This window comes from Calypte anna, chromosome 5 (genome assembly GCF_003957555.1).
Source record: "Calypte anna isolate BGI_N300 chromosome 5, bCalAnn1_v1.p, whole genome shotgun sequence".
NCBI classification, from domain to species: Eukaryota; Metazoa; Chordata; class Aves; order Apodiformes; family Trochilidae; genus Calypte; species Calypte anna.
In genome coordinates this window covers 7,042,274-7,065,364 of record NC_044250.1, presented here as the reverse complement: position 1 = coordinate 7,065,364, position 23,091 = coordinate 7,042,274, and the positions used below count along the sequence as shown (strand labels likewise).

Below are 23,091 nucleotides of genomic sequence, written 5' to 3'. Positions count from 1 at the left end.
TAGTCTTGAACAATTATCAAGCTCCATAAAATAATAAATAGTGCTTCATATTAAAGTATCCACTTCCACTCAAAGAGTTTCAGTTTTTCTAATATTATCAATTAGTTCAATCTCTCACCAGGGATGTGAGATGAGGCAGTCCCTTCATGCTGCTCTATGGACAGGAACACTGAGGTGTAAGCAGTTTAATTGCCTTGATAAGGACCAATCCAAAATTATGAAGAAGGGACAATCAACCTCTTATCTCACCATTTCCAGCTACCCATACCTAGATAGCTTCCTTCCTATCTTTGTTCAATTTAGAGATCCTTCTGATAGTTAATTCACTGAGAGAATGAATACCAGACCAGTCCTGCCCTCCTTGAAGTTGGCAGGTGTTTTGCCAGTAACTTCAATGGAAGACATTATCTATATTCATGGCACTTTAATACTAATATAAGTTCTCTCTGTATGGGAAAGCAGAACATGTGCCAAAACTACATAGTTCCATAGCTGATTAAAAATTATATCACACATTTGTTACTACTTCTTTCACACCAGCCCTGTATCAATGAGCTAAAAAGAGTACCTCTTCGTGTACACCAATGGAGAAGTCAAAATACACAGCAACAGCAAGACAGACATAAAATAAAAATGAAAAATCATAGAATAGGAGTATCTGTGGTATACACATCCTGTCTAAAAAAAAAAAAAAATTTAAAAAGATCCAAAATTGCTCAGAACCAGCCTTTGTTGGCTCTGAGCTCTTTCTTGGTTGCTAAACCAAAGTGCAGCTTGCATTAAGATAGGTTCTATCTTATTTTCCAAAATTTTGGCTTCATTGTCATTTTTTCTGTTGAATAAAACTTCAAATACAGTTTGAGGAACCCAATATTGACATGAAATGAAAAAATGTTTCCCAGACTCACTGACATAGACTGAAATATTAGTATTATTTTGGCAGAGGGTAAAGTGGGGTTTTTCCTAGTTGCAGTGTTGAAAGCAGTAGATAAAGGCAAGAAGAAAGAATAAACCTCACGTTTACTTACAATCAGATCTCCCATGTTTAGAACTCTGAAACAGAATACGCTGTTAATGTTGTTATTTTTGCACTGTTCTAACAAATAAAGAAGTCAAAAGCTATCCAAATATGATTCCAAGCAGTTAACTTCAAGATTTTTGACCTGTTATAGGAATCAACTCACTGTTATTTAGTGTCCATCCACAGCTGAAATAAAGATTTACCACTTACACTTGTACTACAGTCCCTTTTTCAGATGCTGGTGGATCCCTGGCATAGGCTGCTCTATTCTGCCGCATCACTACTCAAGGTATCTATTGGTTAAGTTTGCTGGTGGTGCAGGAACTTAAAGCCACCAATTCCTTGAAAAATACCAGAGTTAAAGATCAACAAATTTCTGTTTTAATAGTTTAAAAAATTAATCATATACACAGGCACTCTTTACAAGGTCGCATTGGAGGCTGCAAAACTCAGTGCTCCTTGCCAGACATTTGAGATTTTACCTGATGCCAGTGTATGTTATGTGATTATACACAGGTTTACAGAGCACAGGAATGCACTTAGCTGCAATGAAGAGGGATGAACTTCAGAAGAACAACTCACCTTCTCTCTAAATACTCCACTCAATGGAATCAACTTCTTCTATAATTTAGTCCTTTGGACACACATTATTCCCTACTATGCAAAAGTGTGTTTATAAAATTACAAAGTTATTTACAGAATGTAATATAGTTACAAGCTACTCCTTGGGAATGAATCTAACATGGAAATTCACAAAAAGTCAGGCACTTCTTAAAACAAGAAGTATTTTTAACAAATGCAAAAAAAAATCTAATTCCTGAAACATCCCCTTCATGGTCTTTATAACTCTTTGAGACATCAGCTATACATTTAACCACCTAACTGTTTAAAACCCATTTCTCATCTTTCATTGGTTTCATTGCAGAAAAAACTCTGGGAACTCAGTCTTCATAACTGCCTCTTTACACTTTAAGGAAACTGAACAGTATGAAGACAAATGGATAAAGAATTAGTTTAAAAAATTTTACTTTAAAGTACTCCTGATCTGTCAGTTCATATTATTTGACACTTGTTCTCTTCCTGTCCTATTTCATGTCAATGAGGCATGGGAAGCCACTGAGATCTGCTGTTATATGTACAAGAAATGCATGGTCAGAACCATGATGGGTTTACAGCATCCTTGGACACCCATGAATGGGAAGAACAAGGTCACCAAGATTAATTGACTTCTATTAGCTCAGAAAACCAGCTGCTTTCAAGCTCCCCCAGGCTTTTAGAAGCTGGCATTTAGCTCTTATATTTGCAATGCAGGAAAAAAAAAAAAGTACATTAAATTTAATTAATTCTTTAGCAGTCAGACATCTGGAAATACAATGAAAACTGTAGTTAGCTTTGCATGTGACATCCCTTAAACAAGACAGTTCTGCCACTCAATCCAATGTTACTTTTCCTACTTGCTCCATATTATCTTACACTACCTTACATTTCTTATATTCTCAAAGTTTGAAAAAGAAATTCTCGTTACATAGAATAATTTCCCCATTCCTACAGATGAGATCTACATACACTTCTATCAAGCTCTATCCGTATAATTAGACAGAAATGTTATTTATATTTCTACACTGTTAGAACATCTCTCAATTCCAGGTCAGGTTTTTCTCAGAAAAATCTGTCTAAGAGTACCCTCTTATCATCTTAAAGTTACTGCTGTACTGATGTTAAAAATGTCACACACAAGATGCCTGATGTGAGTGGACATCACACACATACTGAAAAATAATTTTACATGCATTTCATTTGCAGGTGTTTCCACTGATCATTTACAAATCTGAAGACAAATAGTGGTCAGAACATTAACATTTTTGTACACAGAAAGCAATACTTCCACCTAAACATTCAACATAATTTCAAAGGAAATTGGGGAATCCAGTAGAAAAGCTTAAACGATAAAGCTTAATGATAAAAACTTAAGGTTTTTCAGTAAAAATGGCATGAAAATATTCTAATAGGGTTATAACTTTAAATAGGTATACTTTCTTCTTTGAAATCAATATTGAAAAACTATATTGCAATTGTAGCCATACAAAATGTTTATTATATTACAAATTATTTGTACACTATATTTTCACTTTATCATTGCTTTGTGCTCAGACAGTATAAATATTACAGCATGATTTTTCTTTCCCAGGAATGTCCTTGCTCCCTTGATATAATCTTACTTTATAGTTAAAAAAAATACAGAAACATATTAAAAACAAGATAAAGAGTCATTATAAATGAAGAATGTGAAATGTCTTTGTGAATAAAGTGCACCACAATGATTTCAGAGTGATGGTTGAGGGAATATTCAATAGACTGCACATCATTGGTACAATACCAAAAAATTTAATTTTTAGAGTCTAACAGGTATGAAGAGTACTTCGTTTAACTTTACTGAAATGGCTTGTCTTTCTAGAAGGCTATTTAAACATTTTCATTTGGGGTTTTTTCTATTTGTTCATTTTGTTTTAATTTAGACATTCAAACCTTGTATATCTATGTAATTTCCAAACTTTTTAATTTCCAGTATTATAAGATAGATGCTTCGATTTATCCTAGAGGGTTGTTGGGGTTTTCATTTGAGTTATTTTCTGATTGGGGGTTTTTTGTTGTTGTTTTGTTGGGTTTTTTCAATAGAACTGCTAAATCCCTTCAAGAATTGGATAATTTAAGATTTAAAACCAAAGCTAAGTGTTCCAAAAATGCTGTTTAAATCTGGTATGTCTTACCTCCTGTGACTATTTCAGGAACAGTTGTCACATAACTCTTCCCAGCTTTATGGCTTCAGGACTCCAATCCACGTAACTGCTGCTGCTTCCAATATTTACAGCTTTAGGATAACTGTGCAAAACTGGACTCAGAAATTTCTTTTGCAGCACATTTCATTCCCATGGTATAGAAGGGCTTAGCTACTTGCAAAATCACTGGGCTAAATAGAGGAATCATTAATGAAGTAATAAAGCTAATGCAAAAAGGGGCTAGCACAATTTAGTGTAGCTTTCACTTACCAAGTTAAGCTAGTTACAAACCAGCTTAGGCTAAATAAAAGCAACTAATTCTTCAGTTATGTTTGTATTATGCTACAGTGATTTAAATTATTAAAAAAAAAAAAAAAAAAAAAAAGCAGAATGTTATTCAAGTGACATTCTAGTGAAACTTGCATGTCTAGACGAATCCTAATAGAAAAACTCGGCCTCACTCTCAGTGAGTGAAATTCCTACTGAAGCCAAGCAGAACTAGTTCTTTTTATGGCACACTGTGTTTATCCCAGTATTTTTGAGTTGTTATTTTAGTGTGTGGCATTCTTAGGCATCTATTAATTCAACACAAATAGACATTTGGATGCATTGTATTACACTGGTGAGATCAGGATTAGTTAGCTGACAGCCAACAGACAGCAGTCTGTCTTTACTGGACTTGTATTTACATGAAGAGAGTTTCTTTGGTTGTTTTGTATCCAAGTCACCCAAATGTATATTTGTGTACTCTGCACATACCATGTTTACATTGATCATTAAATTAGTGGGGGGGCGAGGAGGAGTTCGTTTTGGGGGTGGGGGTTTCCACTTGGTTTATGGAAATTTTCTGACTATAGCAGAGTAGTCACCTATAAATATACAGCCATATATACATAGAAATTACAAAAATACATTTTATTTATATTTGTTTTTTAAATAATAAAAGTGAAATTTCAAATTTGTTTAAAGATTAGCTAGCATTCCAAAAGCTTCTGCAATATCTAAAGTATTGGAGCAGAAGATACCTGTATATTCTAGGATAACTATGTATCACAACCTCAGTAAGGGTTTATAGTATAATTATTTAGGGGGAAAATAGCTCTGCTTAAAAGCTTGTGCTTCATCAACTTGTTCTATCCCCTACTCTAATCTCTCTCCTCCTCTCTTTTAACTGATGGTCAAAAAGCTAAACCAAGTTCCCTTTCTCACTTCAGTAAAGACCAAAGAAACTCAGATAAATGAAATGATCAGACAAAATAGAATAAGCAACTGAGGATGACTAAATAACTTAATGAAATGAAGGACATTACCTTTAACTCCAGTTGACATCAAACGTACCCAACACAATGTGTTTTGCAACAACTCCAGTTCCCAGAGATAATTGCCAAAGGAACTGAAAACAACTGTTCATGGTCTCCAACTAGTGTTTACGACTGCAAAAGACGAACTATAGTCCCATTCAACTGTTTTGATTTTCTTTTGGAATCGGATTCATACAACAATGCAGTTTAATAATTAGTGACTTTTATCTTGCACAATATAAAGTCAGCATAATTTCTGGAAATGCTCTCTTTTTCACAGAACATTAGTATTTTTGTTAATCCATGTAACCATTTACTTATTTACAAGTTAATACAGTAATCAGGTCCTCTACATTCAGAACTTCCTAGGTGTGCATTCACTGTTTCAGTGTAATCAAAATCAACTGCAGCTTCAGGTAGCACTTTCTGGCATCACTTTAAAAGATATCATTGTTTAAGAAAGAGAAAAATGCACTGTGTTAAACAGAGGTTTTCTTGTCCAAACAGGTGTATTCATTATTCCAGGCTGGAAAGACTTGCTCAAAGTTCTCAGGCTTACCAGCTTCACATGCATCCAGAGTGAAAAGCCTGATTACAGAGCAAATGCCAATAACCTTTTTTCATTTCTCCTGGAAGCTTCTAGCACCAATATCCTTTGTTGGCTCTTTGTGCATTGTGTTTTCTCATGCTGAAAAAAATCTCCTCCATTACTCATCGGTGGCATTCAGGGGCATGTGGTAGCCACTGATTATCAAAATATCATTGACCTTCTTCACAGTCTTCTCTTCTTTCACTTCTTTGTACTGTTAATAGGGTATGGAGAATCAGGGCTATTTACAGGACATTTATTTATGTTACTTTTCTCAAATTATTTTGGCTTGAATACTGTCTCTGGAATGAAAAGGCTGAATGACTTTGCATTGCTGAAATCAGTATCCCTCATACAATGTCCCACAGCAAACAATTACCATGGCCATCACCACACTTCCTGTGGCCTTTAGCTAACCATCTTCTACTGCATTTTCTTCTTTAATCAAAATTTTGACATGCAGAGGTTCTTTTCAATGGCTTTACCTTTGGGCCTGCAAATGAAACATCATGTGGCACAGACATATTCACAGCAGCATCTCTAGTGATTATGGATCATAGGACAAGAGCTAAGTGACAAACAGTTGCATATAACCAAACTGTACCAAACAGTTACCTTGCAGCATTTCCTTAGCTGGCAAGCAGTATTATATATCTTTAGAGTCTTGTTGCTCTACTTGTCACTTGTCACATGTCATTTCAAAGTGTTGACTTTTCAAAAAGAGAAAAATGCCATCCCTTTGGCACAAAAGGTTTACACCTGGAACTCAAACATATCTGTTTGCTTCTTGGCCAGCTTAGCAACTTCTTCTCTTATTGCCTTTACAAGGGCAGCTGTGGAAATGTTGGTGAGAGGAGCATCAGATGGGTCATTTTCTGTCAGGCTTTGCTGAGAAGCTGTGGTGGAGGGCAAAGGAGCTTGTTCCAGGCTGGGATGGATGCTCCCTTGCTGGCTGTACTGGCGAGGAAGTCGTGAAGGAGAATTGTGTTGGTAGCGGGGCCTTGGATAAGCCTCGATGTATCCAGGTAGTGGCACCTGAGAAGTATTATAATTATACAAGATTATCCAGTACAGCTGATCCATAATGCCACCTGCCAGGTAACACACAACTCCCCAGGGCAGAATAAAATGTAAGAGATATGAAGAGGACGTAAATCTCATGTCCTTTAACATCTGTTTACAGATGTCAGGCATGTGCCATTTATGTGCATGTATCACTGGGTACTCAGCTCCCCAGGCTGTGGCAACAGAACCACCCAGCAAGGGAAACATTGCCTGTCCTAATTTTTCATCACTGCAAAAAAAAAAAGAAAAAGAAAAAGAAGAAAGCTTTTCTGAACATGTGTCCTCTGGTTACTATTCCTCCTTAAGATTTTAGTTTTTAACAGACACCACCACTATGTTTCAGGACACTGAAAAGCCTATAACAAAAAAAAAATGTGTTTGCTGTTTTGCAGCCATTACCTAATCCAAGTCAGACAAGTCTGTGGTCTTACTGTTCCTAACAAAAAATCAGTAAGATTCAGACCACGTGGATAAACTCAGATATGCCAACCTGGAAACTAGGCACTGAGGTTTGGCTTCTCAGAAATACCAGGATTTCTGGCCACATTTAAAAGAATTATGTGGGGGATTCACAAATTTACTCTGTTGCAGTTTCACTGATTTCAGCCTCAAGTTAAACTGGCTGAAGCAAAACTAAAGTAGGCCTAGTAGTCACCGTGAGATATTAAATTTCCTTCACAAATCTATGAAACATGACACCAGTTCTTAGAAGTTTTTAACCTATCAAATGTATATAGTATTCATGTTTTTTAAAAAGTCTATAAAACAGAAGTCTACAGCCCTTCATTTTGAAGAAGGTTTTATGTGGCTACAGAAGGCAATCCCTAACCTGGTTAGTATCTAGGACTGGGTAACTTCTCCTTGAGGAAAAGCTTGCCAGCTGACCATGCAAGTCCATGCCAATGACAGCTAAGGAAAGTTCAATGATGCTTTTTATGAACTGGGTGACTCTGGAAAACCACACGTATCTACACTATACTCAGACTAAGGTAACTGATAATTTTCTACCCCACTGAACGAGTGTTCAAAAAACAGTTCAGTACACGTGAACACGCCACTAGAGGTCACTGGGTTGCTACCTTCACTAAGCAGCAGCAGGAGCGATTTGGAAAATGTTTTGTCAAATACCAGTACCCTTCTCCCACAAAACTTAGTGCTTCAATACTTACCACTTAACTGAGAAATTAATACATTACAGTAAATATATATTATAAAATAACTCTTTTGTTGTCAAATCTCCTGTTCTCTGTGTGCTCTTGTTTATGGTCTAGCGAGTGGAAATGCATGAAAAATAGATTTCAGTTTTCATCTTTCAGACATTAAGCCTCTGTTTTTCTGAACTGTCACAAAAACCTTGGAAGCATAATCAAGCTGTGATCTAGAGGCTAAGGAACCAGAAAGCATCCAGAAGCTCATACTCATGGTATTACATTGGATTTTTTTTTCAACTTTTCAACTTTATTCAGTCTTTCTGATTATATTATGTTGCTAGCACTATTCCTAGTTCCTCCAATAATGATTTTCAAATAAATACAATTACTTGGTGTACAAATACTTGATGTGATCTCAAGCAGCAGAATTTTTCTTTTTTCTTTTTTCCTAGTACAAAAATGCCCTACGTTTTAGAAACCATTTGAAACATGATAAAGTTGAAACATCCTAAAAGAATTGGAGTAGTTTATTTCTTTGAAATGTAGATGTGATTTAGGCTAAAAATGACATCTGTCCCAGACTAGAATTTTACAATTAATGATTTAAAATTACTACCTGTCACTCCAGCCTGCAAGGGCTGTGGCAGAGCTGGAAACTAAGACTGGGAAGCTGGGCTGTCTTGAGAGAACACTCTAGGAGGGAAAGATGCTCTCCAGCATCCCCAGGAAGTATATGCAGTTAGAAAAGCAAGGATGCTTACTGAGTCTGCCCACTGCCCAGGTAATTCACTCTCTCCAGCATAGGGCATCCAGGCTTGGTTCCTGTAGGCGCTGGGCGGCGTTGGGATAAAGTAACCTGTGAAGCCCGGGCGGTTTGCTGCTGGGATAGCAAACACTGCTGGTACTGTATTTCCTATTGAGAAAGACAGTAGATAAAATTCATAGCTGACAGTTTCAGTTATAAATTAGAAGGTAGTGCTTGCAAAGTAACAGCCTTCAGTCAAGATTTTGTTTGCTTCAGTTTAGATCTTTTTTAATGAGAATGTGATCACCACCAGTTGAATACTAGAGCATCTCTCTGATGCTGGAGAATACTGGAGAAGGCCAGCTTTGCAGTTGTCTGTGGACTCAGTCCTTAGGACTTGATCCCTGTAACAACTGATGTTCACCAAAATTTGGAATCATAAGGCAACCAGAACATTAAAAATCCTTGTTAGCACTACAATTTCAAGTTTCTTACAATTCTTGCCTTCCTTCTTTCTCCTGGTTGTTTCTGGACATGGAACAACACAACATGTGAGTTACACAGCAGTCCAAATGCTTCAGCTTGTGCTTTTGCCAGACAGCAGCTTCTGTGCCATCCCTAAGAATTCCACTGGATTTTGTGGTTCAGATGGACAGTTCTACTGGGCTTTAACAATTCACAGACCTGATTGGAGAGCCAGCAAATAGTCATACTTGAACAACGACCACCTGGGACATTACTGCTGCATCTTACCTTCAGAAATTTCCATTTTGTGGTGCTTCTGCAGAATGAGTAGTATCTTACAATGCAGCTAGTACTGTACTTACAAAGGGGAAATCCTTTGTAGGTCTCCTTCAGTTGCACCAGAAAAAAAGCCACCTAATGCTGTCTTTCTCCAAATAATCATCTGTATTTGCCATATTCTGTATATTCACTGATATGCAAAATAAATTATAACACTCTATTAGCTATAAATTAAGTCTGCACTAATATTTCACCTGAGTGAAAAGCTGATTGATCAAGTGGACCAACAGACATCGGAGCTCTTGAACCAGGTGCAAAAGATGCTTGCTCATGATGCTGGGCCTGATCTGCCACACTGGACTCAGGTATTCTTACTTTGCTGCCAATATCTGATGTAGACCTATATGTTAAGAAAGAAAGAAAAAAGAAACTTTTGTCATTTCAACTGAGGGATGAGATTCATAGCCACATGTGTGCCTCTCAGCTACAGTATGAGAAGCCAGACAGGAATGAGCTATCTGATTTCTCTCTGGCATGACAGAAGTTTGGAGAACAACTGGTGAATAGTAAATCTGGAGAAGTCTGAGAAGAACATTTTTAGCACGGCCACCACTTTGCCAAAGTATGTGCTGCCATTGCACAGGGCCTTTGCTTACTGATTCAAATGCCTCTGACATGCAACAGAAAAAAAAAAGAGCTTTACCTTAGTTCATCAAAACAAGACTGCAGACAATATCATGTTACTAGAGTATACCTGACATGGTATCATGTAGTAGGAGACTTACTAACAGTAAGTAACATTAACTGCACTTGGGAAGTCCTAGGATCAAAAGCTTATGTGCTTCAGTTGCATTAGAGCAAAGATGTAATGCCTAAACAAGAACAGGTCAACAGACAGTATCTGTATCCTGAATATTTGGATGCAGTTCCAGTGTCATTAGCAGCCACTCAGAAAAGTTTCCTTTGGCTCCACAGCAGCTCTCAGCAGGTCTGTGGTGCCTTGAATTGCAGCTGGCACCCGGCAGCGCCTAACAGCACAACAGGGAAGGCTAAATGAATTCATCCACCACAGAAGAGTGAACATTCATTGAAATGCATTTTGTAGAGTGTTTTACTGCAAGAAAGTATGCTTCCTTGCAGTATGTATGCTCTGGGCTAAGGGCTTTTGCACAGATTTTTCTTCAGAAACTCAGATATGAGATATCTGAGAACCAGGAAGAAATTCCTGGACCTGCATTTTCTGATTAGCTAATAGAAAACTCATTGTTACTCCTTTCTTCTTTGTCTTAAAATGAAAAAAAAAAAGACCCATGTTTGTAATTTCATGAATGTGTCTTTGTAAGTGGTTTGTAAGTGCCACTTCAGTGTTTTCCCAGTTCTGATTACAGTGGTCTTTAAAGATCATACCCAAAACAAAGAACAAACAAATACCTCCGGAGAGAGGCAACAGCCACAGGACCTGTTCTGGGAGGGACAGGAGGAGGAGGAGAACCCATTACCATCTCGGGAAGCTGAGAAAATCTGTAAGCCTGTAAAGGAGAAAAAGAAATATTATCTGAAACACCGTTAGATCATTAAAGACCGAAAGAACCTCAGAAATTTAATACCTACTTCAAGAGCTGGCCAACAGGAAGCTAACTTTTTCTGGCATCAATAGTATCTGCATCTGAGAATTTACAGTGCTTGGGTTATTTTAAGATGTGAAAGAAAAACAACTGAGTTCAGAGCCAAGACAAAGTCTAATAAAAATAAAATTTATTTAACACTGTCTCTGTGATATTTGTAACCTTGCTTGGAAAGTAGATCTGTTATTGTTATGAGGCTAAACAGACACTTTTGGAAGAAAGATCTTGGTATTTTCACTTCCTCCAGAAAGAAAATATTTTAAACATTCAGAAAGCATCCTCAGAGCATCATCTAGTGAAGTTTAGCTGCCTGTGAGCAATGCATATTTCAAGCTCTTCCTTTCAGCCTTGAAGACACGAAAATAAAAATCTTCACAAAAACCCCAAGCTCTGTAGCAAAGGTCTCATGGTTCTGAATGAGAGAAATAATCTTGAGGAACACAGGAGCAGCCAACTAAGTCACAAAATTAAGGATCTTGCCAGTAGCAGTTTCATCATTAATACACATGAATTGTATTCATTGTACATGAGACTCTTGGCAGCCAAGAAGTGACATGAACAATTTATCTTCTAAATTATTTGGATTACTATAGCTTAAGGTAATACTTTTGATAAACATGCTTAAATACAGGAGGATGATGTGTCTGAGACTTCACAGACACTTCAACACACTATATGTTTAGTTTTTTAAATCTGCTTTTATTGACAGTGATTCAGAGCAATGCAAAGGGTTAAAGACATAATTACAGGAACAGCAAATGACAAATTACAAGGTGGCTGTCCAGTATCAAGAAATAGGCATTCTGACAAAAAAAAAGAGTCCAAAGTCCAGTGGTGGACTCCCTCCACAAACAGCAGAAAAAGCTAAAAACCCCCTACCTTGGGATGAGTCACTCTCAGTCTCCTGGCTGTAAAAAAATCCTACAGGACTTACATGATTAGCTCAGGCTTCATAACTTCATTTTTCTGTTTTAATTTGGCAGCCTAAATACATACTAAACAGCAAAACTCACTATGTTTTAAGTAACCCTCTTTAAAACATAAACGTTTAGACAGTGTTCCAAGCCCTTTTTTCTGAAATAGCTGCAAAACTGTGTTAACACAGAGGAAAGGTAACTTGTCAAATACTGATTTTTTTTATGCCAGTGTCTCTAAGGAAAAAGCAATACAGACCAAACATCTTTTTCCCACCTCACTGGCACCCTTTTTAAAGCAGGGTAAAGTCCCTTAAAGGCATGTCTGTGAAAATCCTTTTTCCTTTCATTCCACCTACAAAGTTTCCTAATATTTGCTTTCACACTGCTACAATGGTACTTCTACTATTATGTGGGAAAAAATCCAGAAAGATAATTGTACATTTCCTAGCCAGGGGTTGGAAATACTTATATTTAATGAAAGAACTGTACAGAAAAAAAAAAAACAACAGTGCTATTGACATCAAAGAAATCCTCAATTAGTTTTCTGCTAATAATGCCAGTCTTGAAATGATCTGCAATGCCTCTTCTGCATCTGAAAAGCTGGCACTGCTCTCCCAGGCTGAACCAAGCGCTTCCTTCTGGCTCCACAAGCCTTTCATCCCACTTCTTGCTCTCAGCATGCATTTCTACCAAGTATTAAATTCTTTTTTCACCTCTATTTTAAAGGAACAGCACATGAGCTGATGTATCAGAGTGGTTGGTGACACCAGATACTGTTGCAGAAGGCAGAGACTTAGGCTTTCTCTTGTGTGTCATGGATGGGCTTTGGAATAGGGACATCAAACAAGGCATTTTTAAGGGACCATAAAGAGAGGTTCACAAATGTGCGGTGACTTCCACTGAAAAATTTAGGTTAAAAAGTCAGATAGAGAAACCAAAGCACTTTCCTTGCTGCTTACATGGGAGGTGAGCGATTTTGAGTGAGTGGAATATTTTGCTGGTGGCTGGGCAAAGGGAATCCTTTTGAGGAGATCTGCTGCCTCCTGCTGCAGAACAGTCTGTCCTAGGGCAAAGCAGTCAGTGCTCTTTATGCTGAGCTTCCACAAACACCAAAATAGTTATGAGTGGCAGCTCTGATAAAATCTCTACAATACCTCCAGTGGGTTGGGACATCAGTGTTTTCCTGTGTGCTACACCTAACTAGACAAAAAATGTTCAAAGGCTAAATTGAACTAATTTACTATAGAGGCCTACCTGCTCTAGATTTAGTCAGCCAGTAGGTTCCAGAGTAACTGGTATCATTGTGGAAATAAGATCACTTAACTGAAATTAGTACACTGCTGTAAATCAAATCAGAAAAAAACAGAAACAAACAAACAAACAAAAAAAAAACCAACAGAAAAAAGCCAACAACAACAAAAACCAGATAACCCCAGCAGATTTCACAGAAATTTTTCCTAATTTTATTCTTAAAATTAGTTTATCCTTTTAAAAAATGTTAAGCACTTTTGTTGTTCATCAAAAAAGCCCCAAAATGAAACAATAAGAGAAGCATTCTGCATGGATTCCAAACTATATTTTGTTGGAAAATGGGGACTTGTATAATAGAAAGTTTATAAGAATAACTTCTACTTTGGCAGAAGTAATCAAAGCTGAGATCCAGTATAGACTGCAGAGGTGCTAGACTGCAGACTCCGCACCACTCTCAGGAAGAAATGCCAGTGAAGGAGTTTATTGAGGCTAAAACACAACTATTTCAAAAGCAAACCAGTAAAGAATTTTGAAAAGTGTGAAGCGCAGTTTAGCAGAGTAACTTCACCTTTGGACCCAGGAAACATACAACACCACCTTGCAGACACCAGCAGACACCTGCACCAGTGTATTCTACAACCCACAGAAGTCTACAATAACACCTATCAAGATGCAGGAAAGGAAAATGAAACCAGCACACAATAACTAAAGCTTAAAGTTAAATGCAGCTACATAAAGAGCTGTCTTACAAAGCCAGACTGCTTCCTAATTTGCTTTTAGTGCATAGGAGGAGACACACTAGCAAGTTATTGATCTGTAGAACACCCTGGAGCTTAGTGCAGCCCATTCTTTCAAGCATAATTTAGACAAGACAGCCTTGCTGCTAAACTAGATGCCCAGTCTGCTTGCAAGAGATGGGTATGGGTAAGTGTACATATGTACAACCCCCTACCCATACTTATTTAGGTAAGCATAGCTTTACGTCTGGTTTTAAGCATATAAACAGGGCTATGTCTTTAAAAATATGTCTAGTAGAAATATCTTAATAATGTAAATCTTAATAATGTAAAGAATACTTAAGAGAAATTTCACTTACTGGTCTTGGTAAACTGTACTGATACACTTCTGGTCTGTATGTGGGTACCCACTGTACCCCCCCTCCTCTAGGCCGGGTCATGGTACCAGGAGCACTGGTCACAACCTCCGAGTAGGGCAAGTGTGGTGCTGAGCTGTAGGCTTCCTGCCTGCTCTGTGCCCCATGGCCTGCAGAGGCCAGGCTGAAAGCCTCTTCCAAGAGCATGTGCATCTGCTGCCGAACCTCATCAATGGAGGGCTGGGAGCTCAAAGTTGAGGTCTCTGAGTGGCCTTTGGCCTGACGGGACCTGGTGTAACTCCGAGGCTCATTGACACGGTCAACGTTTGTTTCTTCTATAAGTTCAGGCTCAGTCTGTCGGGTGGAATAAAAGCACGTACACGGGGTAAGCTTTACAGGACAGGATTTACACTGCTGCACAAAAAATATCATCAAACACAGATCTAACAAATACAAAGTCGGAACTGTGACAATGTAGACACATGATGAATATTGGAAAAGAGTGTTATGATGCTAGCAAGCATAATAGCCTTTTATATCCTACGTTGTTTGCTACAAAAAAATAGCAAGGATATTCTGCAGCAGATTAAATTGTCAATTATTCACTTAAATACAATTAGAATTAGTCTTAGTCATTTTCTTAGCTTTTTTTATCAATGGGAGTACAACTGTGCCAGGAGGAATACAGATTCCTAAATAGTACCATCTCTGTGAAGGACTCTTCACAAGAGGCCACTTGTTACAGCTACAGGGACTGAAATTCTTTTGTCCCTTCTCACATATTAAGTTTTCAGAAGAACTAAAGTTTAGGAGATTCTCTGAACTTTCTAACCTACTGAGGACCTCTAAAGACAATGACACAAACTCAAGTCATCTCACCTAGCCAACAAGTAGTAGTTAAACAAAAATTTATCCAAACCTAAGATGGGAACAGCAAATGAAGCACATACACCAGCAAGCAGCTGGTACTTGTGCAGCTTCGCTGGAATAGTGACTTCTAGTTTAATTCCTTCTGTATAGCTAACTACCAACAGAAATCATCCCCCTGATTTTTTTTCCTGTAACTCCAAGACAGAAAAAATACCATCTCATTTTAAGAACCTGCCAGTGAAATAACTGACTTCATCTCTCTTCTGTAAGATTAGTTTAACGGGAAATAGTTTTAAACCACAACCTGAAAAAGTAAGCAATTCTTTAACCATCAGTGAAATGCACCTCAGATGCAAGGATAACTGGAACTAAGAATAGGATATGTACTGCCTTCTATATATAGCATGTGGTTAGAATTGTGTTAGCATTTATACAGCTGCAAATAAAAGGATACCACAGGATGTTCTTATTAAAAATTCCAGCACTATCCTGATAATTTATGAGGGCTCTGTAGCTCCTACTGTGACATATTTTTTTCCCCCATGTTATAGTCCTTTCCTATATCTGACGAGATAAGCAACCATGCTCCCAAACTTCTGCAAGTTATATAAGGTCATATGTACCACAGGACAGTTACAGTAGATATTTCTTCATTGGCAGAGGAGAATATCAAACTTTCTTCTTCTGTTATCAGCCATCCAGATAAGAGATATATGATTAGCCTAAAAACTGGCAATACATTTAAATAAAAGATCTTTATTTATTTTATCTCTTATCTTTCTAAATATATCTATGCTTGCTACTTAAAAGACAGCCATAAAAATGGAAACTAACAACAATAATCATTTGCATATTCGAATTTAAATGTAATTTATATGGCTATAGTGTACTATCCACATTTTAAAAAATTATTTCAATGTATCATTTTTGGATGTATATAATTTTCTTTTATATCATTTGAAACATGTAAATATCATAAGTAGATAATGCCATTATACATTAAGATTACCATTATCAAAATCCAGATCTTGCTTATACACAGTTACTGTATAATACAAGGAGTTGGAATTACATGAAGAAGGAGAACAAAATCCTGTACTCAAGAGATAGAGTTTATAAACTTTTGGTATAACTTTGCTGCTGTAATTATATCAGTAAAATTCTTCATGTGAACATTAATCTATAAGCTTTTTGCATTAATTTATTATTAATTTACCAGGAATTAACTATTTTTAGAAAACCACAGTTGAAATCTTAGAAAGAGGATAAGTTGACCATATGAGTCTAGCAATTTTTAAAGGAGGCTTTTCTTTTTTTGTTTTTTCTTTTCTTCTTTTTTTCTTTTTTTTCCCCCAAAATCTGGGGAATCTTAGTCTCTGTTCTTTAAAAAAAAACCAAAAAAAACAGGGTAATAGCTCTCATGACTTTCACATAATATGGGGGCTTTGTGATTCATGAATTTCAGCATCTGTTTATAAAAGACATTTCACCACTTGTTGGCAGGACTTGCTGCTAAATACCATACTGAGAGGAAGATGTTAGCAGTAGTCTGGGAAGGCTGGAACCTTTAGAACAGCAAAGTGGATATCAGAAAAACCATACAAGCTGTGATTAGATAACAAGAGACTGGACATAAGCTTCAGCACACAAACCAGCCCATTCTCAGAGCTGTTTTTCACACATTTTCAGAGGTCAGATTTACAGAAGTGTTCAGTTGTGCTGCTGCTGAGCTCCATATGAAATCCCTGCATAAACATAAATGTAAGTGCCCACCCGTGGGTGTCCTTGGAGACCAAGCCTGTCAGACACGGGCTCCGAGGAACCTCAAACAGGAGCGAGGGAAACCAACCCACGCTGCAGACCGAGGCTTGGGAACAAAATCTCAACATCCTTCCACATTTTCCCCTGGCATTTTTCTGCTTTTAGGGAGGAAATATATTCAGTTAGAAGAAGTGCACTGCAATGAATTTGCAGCACATTGGGCAAAAGGAATTTTACATAACTGATCAGTAAAAAAAGACTGTGCCATGGACAGCTCACCTAACTGCAACCTTAAAAGAAAGACAAAGGTAAATTTGTGTGGGATGTGCACAGAGCTCAGAGTTGTTATTACTGTCAGGATATTTCAGAATCTACATAAGCTCATTAAACTACTTTCAAGGATTTTAGCATTTTTTCTTGACATTACAAATTACATATAGTATAAACAATATATTAAAATATATTTTTAAAATCTTCTTCTATGTATTTATGGCATATTAATTTGGAACTAATAGCAAGAGACCATTCCTACTCCCAGAATGTTCTCAAAAGTTATTTCAGGAAGATACCATATAGGAAAACTATCTTCTATTAGCATATTAAAAAAAAAAAATTAAAAAATCTTTCTTTCTTGAAAGATTCTTTCTTTCAGGATACTTAGGGAAGGCTGTCTTAACAATGTTTTTGTCATCCAAGAAAGCTCCAATAATAAAGAAAACATTTAAATGTGGTTAAAAAAAACACAAAACCCACAACTTTTTGCAAAAGGTAAAGCCTATATTAACTGGTTACACCCTTCTTTTTTTCCAGGCTAGAGCAATGTATTCTAATGCCTCAGAAAGCAGTGAACCAGCCAGCCCCCTTACAAGGCATAAAACGACTCATCCGATCTGATGGGAAATGTCCACATGCAGGAAGTCATTTAAGAAATCTGACACCTACAACATGGTCTGAAGAATTCTGAAAAAGATTTAAACTCCCCTGAAGACATCCCCTGACCTTGATACATTCCTTCCCCTTGATAAAAGCACATCCCTGGCATCCCAGAGAGTTGACAATTGAGCCCCCCACAGAATTCCTGACATCTGCTGAGTTTAGAGGAGGAGCTACCACGAGATGAACGTCCTAACTTATCAGAATGGTTTAGACCTTTTCCAGGGACTGATCTTCAGGGATGGCTGAGCTGCAGCATTTTGTACACATGGCAAAGAACTAAAAAATTCTACATCACCCTAGCACAGGGCCTAATTTTATCTTCATTCTGGTTGCACACAGTGTCAACTTGCATCCAGTGTATGATCAGACTGTGCAAGTTTGTGTTGGTCACATGAGTTCCTTGGACCATAAACCAGCATCTCCTGGGGCTGTTTTTGACATTTACCTATTCAAAACTCTCCCAGTTCTGATGTAGTAAGAGGGTAGTATCTGTTCCTAGGGGATTTTCACAAATGACTGGGATCTAGATTTAAGTAAAAATTCCAAGTTGGTTGTCCATTCTTCTGAATCTGGAGAGTAGCATCAGGGGCACAGAACAGAGAATTTTAATTGCAATTAAAATAAGTTCAGTACCACTTAAGTGGCCGCATACTTAAATGAAGTATCTAAATTCAAAATATAATCCTTTGCAAATAACAAGTTTCAGGGCAAGTGTTTTGTTTACATTTTAGACTGTAAAATGATGTACAGCAGTAAATGATGTCAAAAGGTCCGTGCTCTGAGTATTCTGAGCATTTTCAGGATGCTGAGTGCATATAAAATACACAATGACATTCTGGCTTGTAAGATTTTCAGCAGTTTGCTGGCTTTAGGAGTAAGTGAAGACTTTGCTATACAAATGTGATTGTATATTTCTGATAAACTTACATCATATCCACTGTTGCGGATTCCACGTCTGGGCCTTTCTCGGGTCACCAGAAGATCCATCTCAGTTTCTCCTGGGCTAGGGCTGTTCAGAGACTGCCTGCTTCTGTATACAGAGTTCTTCAGGGGTTGCCTAGAAAATATGAAACAAGAAAAGAGTAAATAAAACAAAACAAAAAAACAAACCAAAACCAAACAAAACAACAAAAAATCAGGCAGCAGCTTTCAATACCTTTATTTTAAAATAATGATGTTTATGATATGCCATTTTTTATGTATATGGAAGTCTTAGAAATCAGAAATGTTATGAACATTATGAAAGAAAATAAAGCAACATAAAAGACCTGGACATTATATGGGGAAGGTTATGAAACGAAATGTCCAAAGACAATATGAGAACTCTTCACTTCAGCTGATAGATTGAATTAATAAAAATAAATATGTGTTACAATAAATAAAAAAAAATAAGACCTTGCTCACACCCAGGTGGGGAGCAGAGATCTTGGTTGCTGATCCTGAGGCAATGAGAGAGAGGGGGAGTAACTCTCCAGTGAAACAATCACCTAGCAAAGTGACAGGGGAGACAGGAGTGGGAAAGGGTTACTTGAAAGATCCTGATTTCAAATAACCAGTTTGGTAACTGGCCACATCTTCATCCAAGCTGTACTCCCTGGGCTTAAACTACTTCCAGCATGGCTCTGAGCAGCACTAGGGCAGAGTCATCCCTAAGCACTGAGTTTTCACCACTGTGCACTCAGCAGCAAGGGGAAGCAAAGGTGCTAGAAAAGAAAAGCATGTACCCTAAATAGTCTAAACTTTCCAAAACAAATGTTTATTTTCTTGAAATTGGTATTACAAAAATAAACAGAGCATTTCTTCATAATATACAGAAAATACCTGTATATAAGTTCTGCAAAAGTGCTTGCCAAACTGTGATATAGGAATTTCATACTTCATCAAGCTGCATCTTTTGAGATGGCTACATCTAACCCAAAGAAGTTCAGGAGATGCTGTTCTGATAACAAATCTGGCCACGAGTCATTTTCTTGCATGCCTTAGAGACATGATCTTCCCATTGGAGATCAGTGACAAACCAAAAAATGGCATGCCACTTGCATTTATTTACACAGTAATTACACTGCTGTCAAAGCCTAATATGAAGCTATCTGGGAGGTGTCATGCTCTTTTTCTGCTTTGTGCAAGTGTTCCATGCAGAATACTAACAGCACAGTTTTTGAAGTGAGCTGCTCCTTCAGTGTCTGTAAGGCTGTTCCACTCATCAGTTACAAACGCTTCATGGTGTAATCTCTCAAGAGCAATCAATGAAATGAAAACACAACACAGATCAAATTGATTCACTGCTAAGAAGAAATAATTCTTCAGATGTTGCAGAGCTGGTTAACACAACTTTTTGCCTTGACAGATTAGAGCAGCAGAAGGTGGTTTGCAGAAATCCAGAAAGATAGACATTTACATGATCAGACAGGATAAAAGGTTGGACAAAGAGATATCCATTTCACACTTCTGATTAAACTAAGTACACAAGCATGGACTTAACTTTAGGGTGACTGTCAAAAACTTCTGTGTGACTTTTAATCACAAATCTCCATGTATATGTTTGAAAGTCCCAAAGGCACTGCCAAAGCAAAACACAAGTGGGGGTTTTGGAATAAATTTCCCCTATAAATATGACATTGAATAAATTAAACTGCCTTATCTTGTTTCTTCCGAGACTACACTGTCAGTGTTACCAACAAAACATGCAGAACTAGGCCATGCTAGGCTTATCAGTTATAGCAATCTTTATGTTCCTACATTAAAAGTGTCCAAAATTTCATGGATGATTTACAATATGTCCATAAATACTTGGTTGATGCAGTTGTGATGTAATTTCTAACAGATTCGAAGATACAGCTCTCTAGCACATGCAGATTCTTGACCTGATTGCAAACCAATAAAGTAAAACCCAGAATAGTGTATGCCATCATTAGACTCTCAAAAACTGCCTTGAGATTGCCAATTAGCTCATTTATGAAAGTTTTACTAATGAGAAAGGAGGTATGAACACTAGCAAATGGTATTCAAATGGGTTAGCCAGTGCCTTCTGGGAACACAACTGGGAATTTTATAGTACAGAAGACTCAGAGGTACTAAAAGTACAACACTGTTCTTGAGCAAATCGAGCTACTTAGTGGAGATGTTTTGTAAATCACTTTTAAAACAAACTCAAAATGTAAAGATGACCATGGATAAAATAATCACCTGCATCTTTTTATTCTCATCTATTTTGGAAATGCTGTAATAATGTGATTTAAGTTAGTGGAATATTCAGAAAATACTGGAAAAGTTTTTTTCCCTACAGACTCTGAAATCTTTGACTTACTCCAAGTGGTATTATTAAAAAAAAATTAAAATAATCATTTTTTCAATTTTTAATTGCTACAATTGTAATGATACAAACAACGATACTAAGCAGAAAAAGTGAGAAATCAAATCATTTCCATTTCATGCCAATCCAGATTACTTTAGAAGCAATTTTATTTCATCACAGAAATAAAATCCTACTGATTCATTTACCAGGAATCAAACCCCATATTACCTTGTGGTATTATTCAAGGTTTTCCTCAAGTAGTATGCCATTTTACCCATCTTAGTTTTAGTTAATGAAAATTACAATAATGCTGTGATAGGCATTGCAGCATATCAAGTGCAGTTCCAAATCTTAGTATAGAAATTTTAGCATTGACTTTGGAATTGGTTTGTTCACAAATATCTGCAACATCTGTGGAGCCCTCTAAATGTTTTATGTCTTTTTCAGAAGTGCAGAAGACACAGATGGCTCTTCTGTCATCCTACGTCAGGATACAGGTTATATATTTCAAACATAAATCCAGCAGGCAGCTATTTATGGTTCAGCTGCACAACAAAATAATTCCTATACAGCACTATACCTGCCTTCATGCAGTTTATATCTTGCCAGTGATCACTATCTCAAACAGCCTCTGACAGGTTTACACAACACAATGGAAAACACACAGAAAAATTATTCCAGGACCTTTCAGCACACTGGCACATGAACAAAGAAACATTAGCATATTTTAACAAAAAGCACATGGATAGCATTAAAGATTTGCGTGTAATGTTTTAAATATTTCCTGTGTGGCATATGACACATAATAAATAACCAAAGTAAAGCCTCAGTCTTTCACTTTATATATAGCACATGTCCATATCAATGCTTCTACTGTTTCATCTGTATCTTCTAGACAGGCTACACAGACAGCAAGGCTCCTGTGTGCTGAGGGTTCAGTATCTTACCTTTCCAATGCACTTAGAGCAATAATACCTCCCCTCCACTGGAAAACTGCACAAGGAAATGATGCCCCAGACCCTCCAGCAATGCTACACTATACAATTAAGTCAGCATCATTTTCTTCACTGACTAATGCAAGGCCCATCAAGGGTTACCAGATAACATGTTTTTGAAAATAATCATGGGTGATACGGATTTTATTTATAAAGTAGGAGGGACCAGCTGACCACAGAGCAAACAATTGTTTCATTGAGAACAGCCCCTTTGATTTTCTGCAACCCATGGACACCAACTTTACACCCAGATGAAGAACTACATATAAAAAGTCTCACCTGTTCTTAGGCTCAGCAAATGGAGATGAGACATCTGCATCCGGATCCAAGATGTGGTCAAGTTCTTTCTGGTTTTTTTCATACATCCTCTTTCTGTCTGTCAGCCCCTTGTTGTTATCAACCTGTGGGAAATCGTAGTACCCCTTCCTCTTGGCTTTCAAGCGCAGTTTGTTGCGGTAATGTTCTATATCAGACTTCTGCTTCAAAGCTTTGTTCACCTAAAAGGCAAAAAGATGTTTAAAAATTATACTGGGCTGGCTATTTCCAAATGGCATAGTCAGAGGGTGTTTGATGCGCTGCATGTGTCATTTACCAGAGCTTCTTGTACCACACTGTGCCATCTGTAAGCAGCAAGGAACTGCAAGTGAACAGAGTCACTGCATTTTTATGGCTTGGCAGATGGTTAAATAATTTTAGCTTAAAAACTATGTACCATCACAACAGTGACTCAGATACACCCACTGAAGAAAAACACCAATGTTGTTAGCCAATTGTCATGACCCAGCACTGTGCTTGCTTTTGGGCACCCTGGGGGAACTCACCAATGAAAACTCTTCTAGGGGTCAATAAGTATAGGGACATCACCCCTGACTACACAAAACCTTACACAAGTAATCACTGTTTGCTGGGGAAGATTTCTGGTGAAACACCATCATATGCTCCTCCAATTTATATG

At 37.3% G+C, this 23,091-nt stretch overlaps 1 protein-coding gene across 1 annotated transcript in view; it reads right to left on the bottom strand.

Moving 5' to 3' along the window:
- Nucleotides 1-6,441: 6,441 nt before the first annotated feature.
- The window catches only part of KIAA1549L (KIAA1549 like), a 50,431-nt gene continuing 33,781 nt past the window's right edge, over nucleotides 6,442-23,091 (bottom strand). The window contains exons 14-20 of the mRNA XM_030451207.1: nucleotides 22,416-22,633; nucleotides 18,774-18,903; nucleotides 14,283-14,633; nucleotides 10,825-10,922; nucleotides 9,648-9,793; nucleotides 8,666-8,817; nucleotides 6,442-6,723 (exon numbers count right to left, since the gene is read on the bottom strand). Coding sequence (XP_030307067.1) covers nucleotides 6,442-6,723; nucleotides 8,666-8,817; nucleotides 9,648-9,793; nucleotides 10,825-10,922; nucleotides 14,283-14,633; nucleotides 18,774-18,903; nucleotides 22,416-22,633 — 1,377 coding nt within the window. The remainder of the gene's footprint in view (nucleotides 6,724-8,665; nucleotides 8,818-9,647; nucleotides 9,794-10,824; nucleotides 10,923-14,282; nucleotides 14,634-18,773; nucleotides 18,904-22,415; nucleotides 22,634-23,091) is intronic.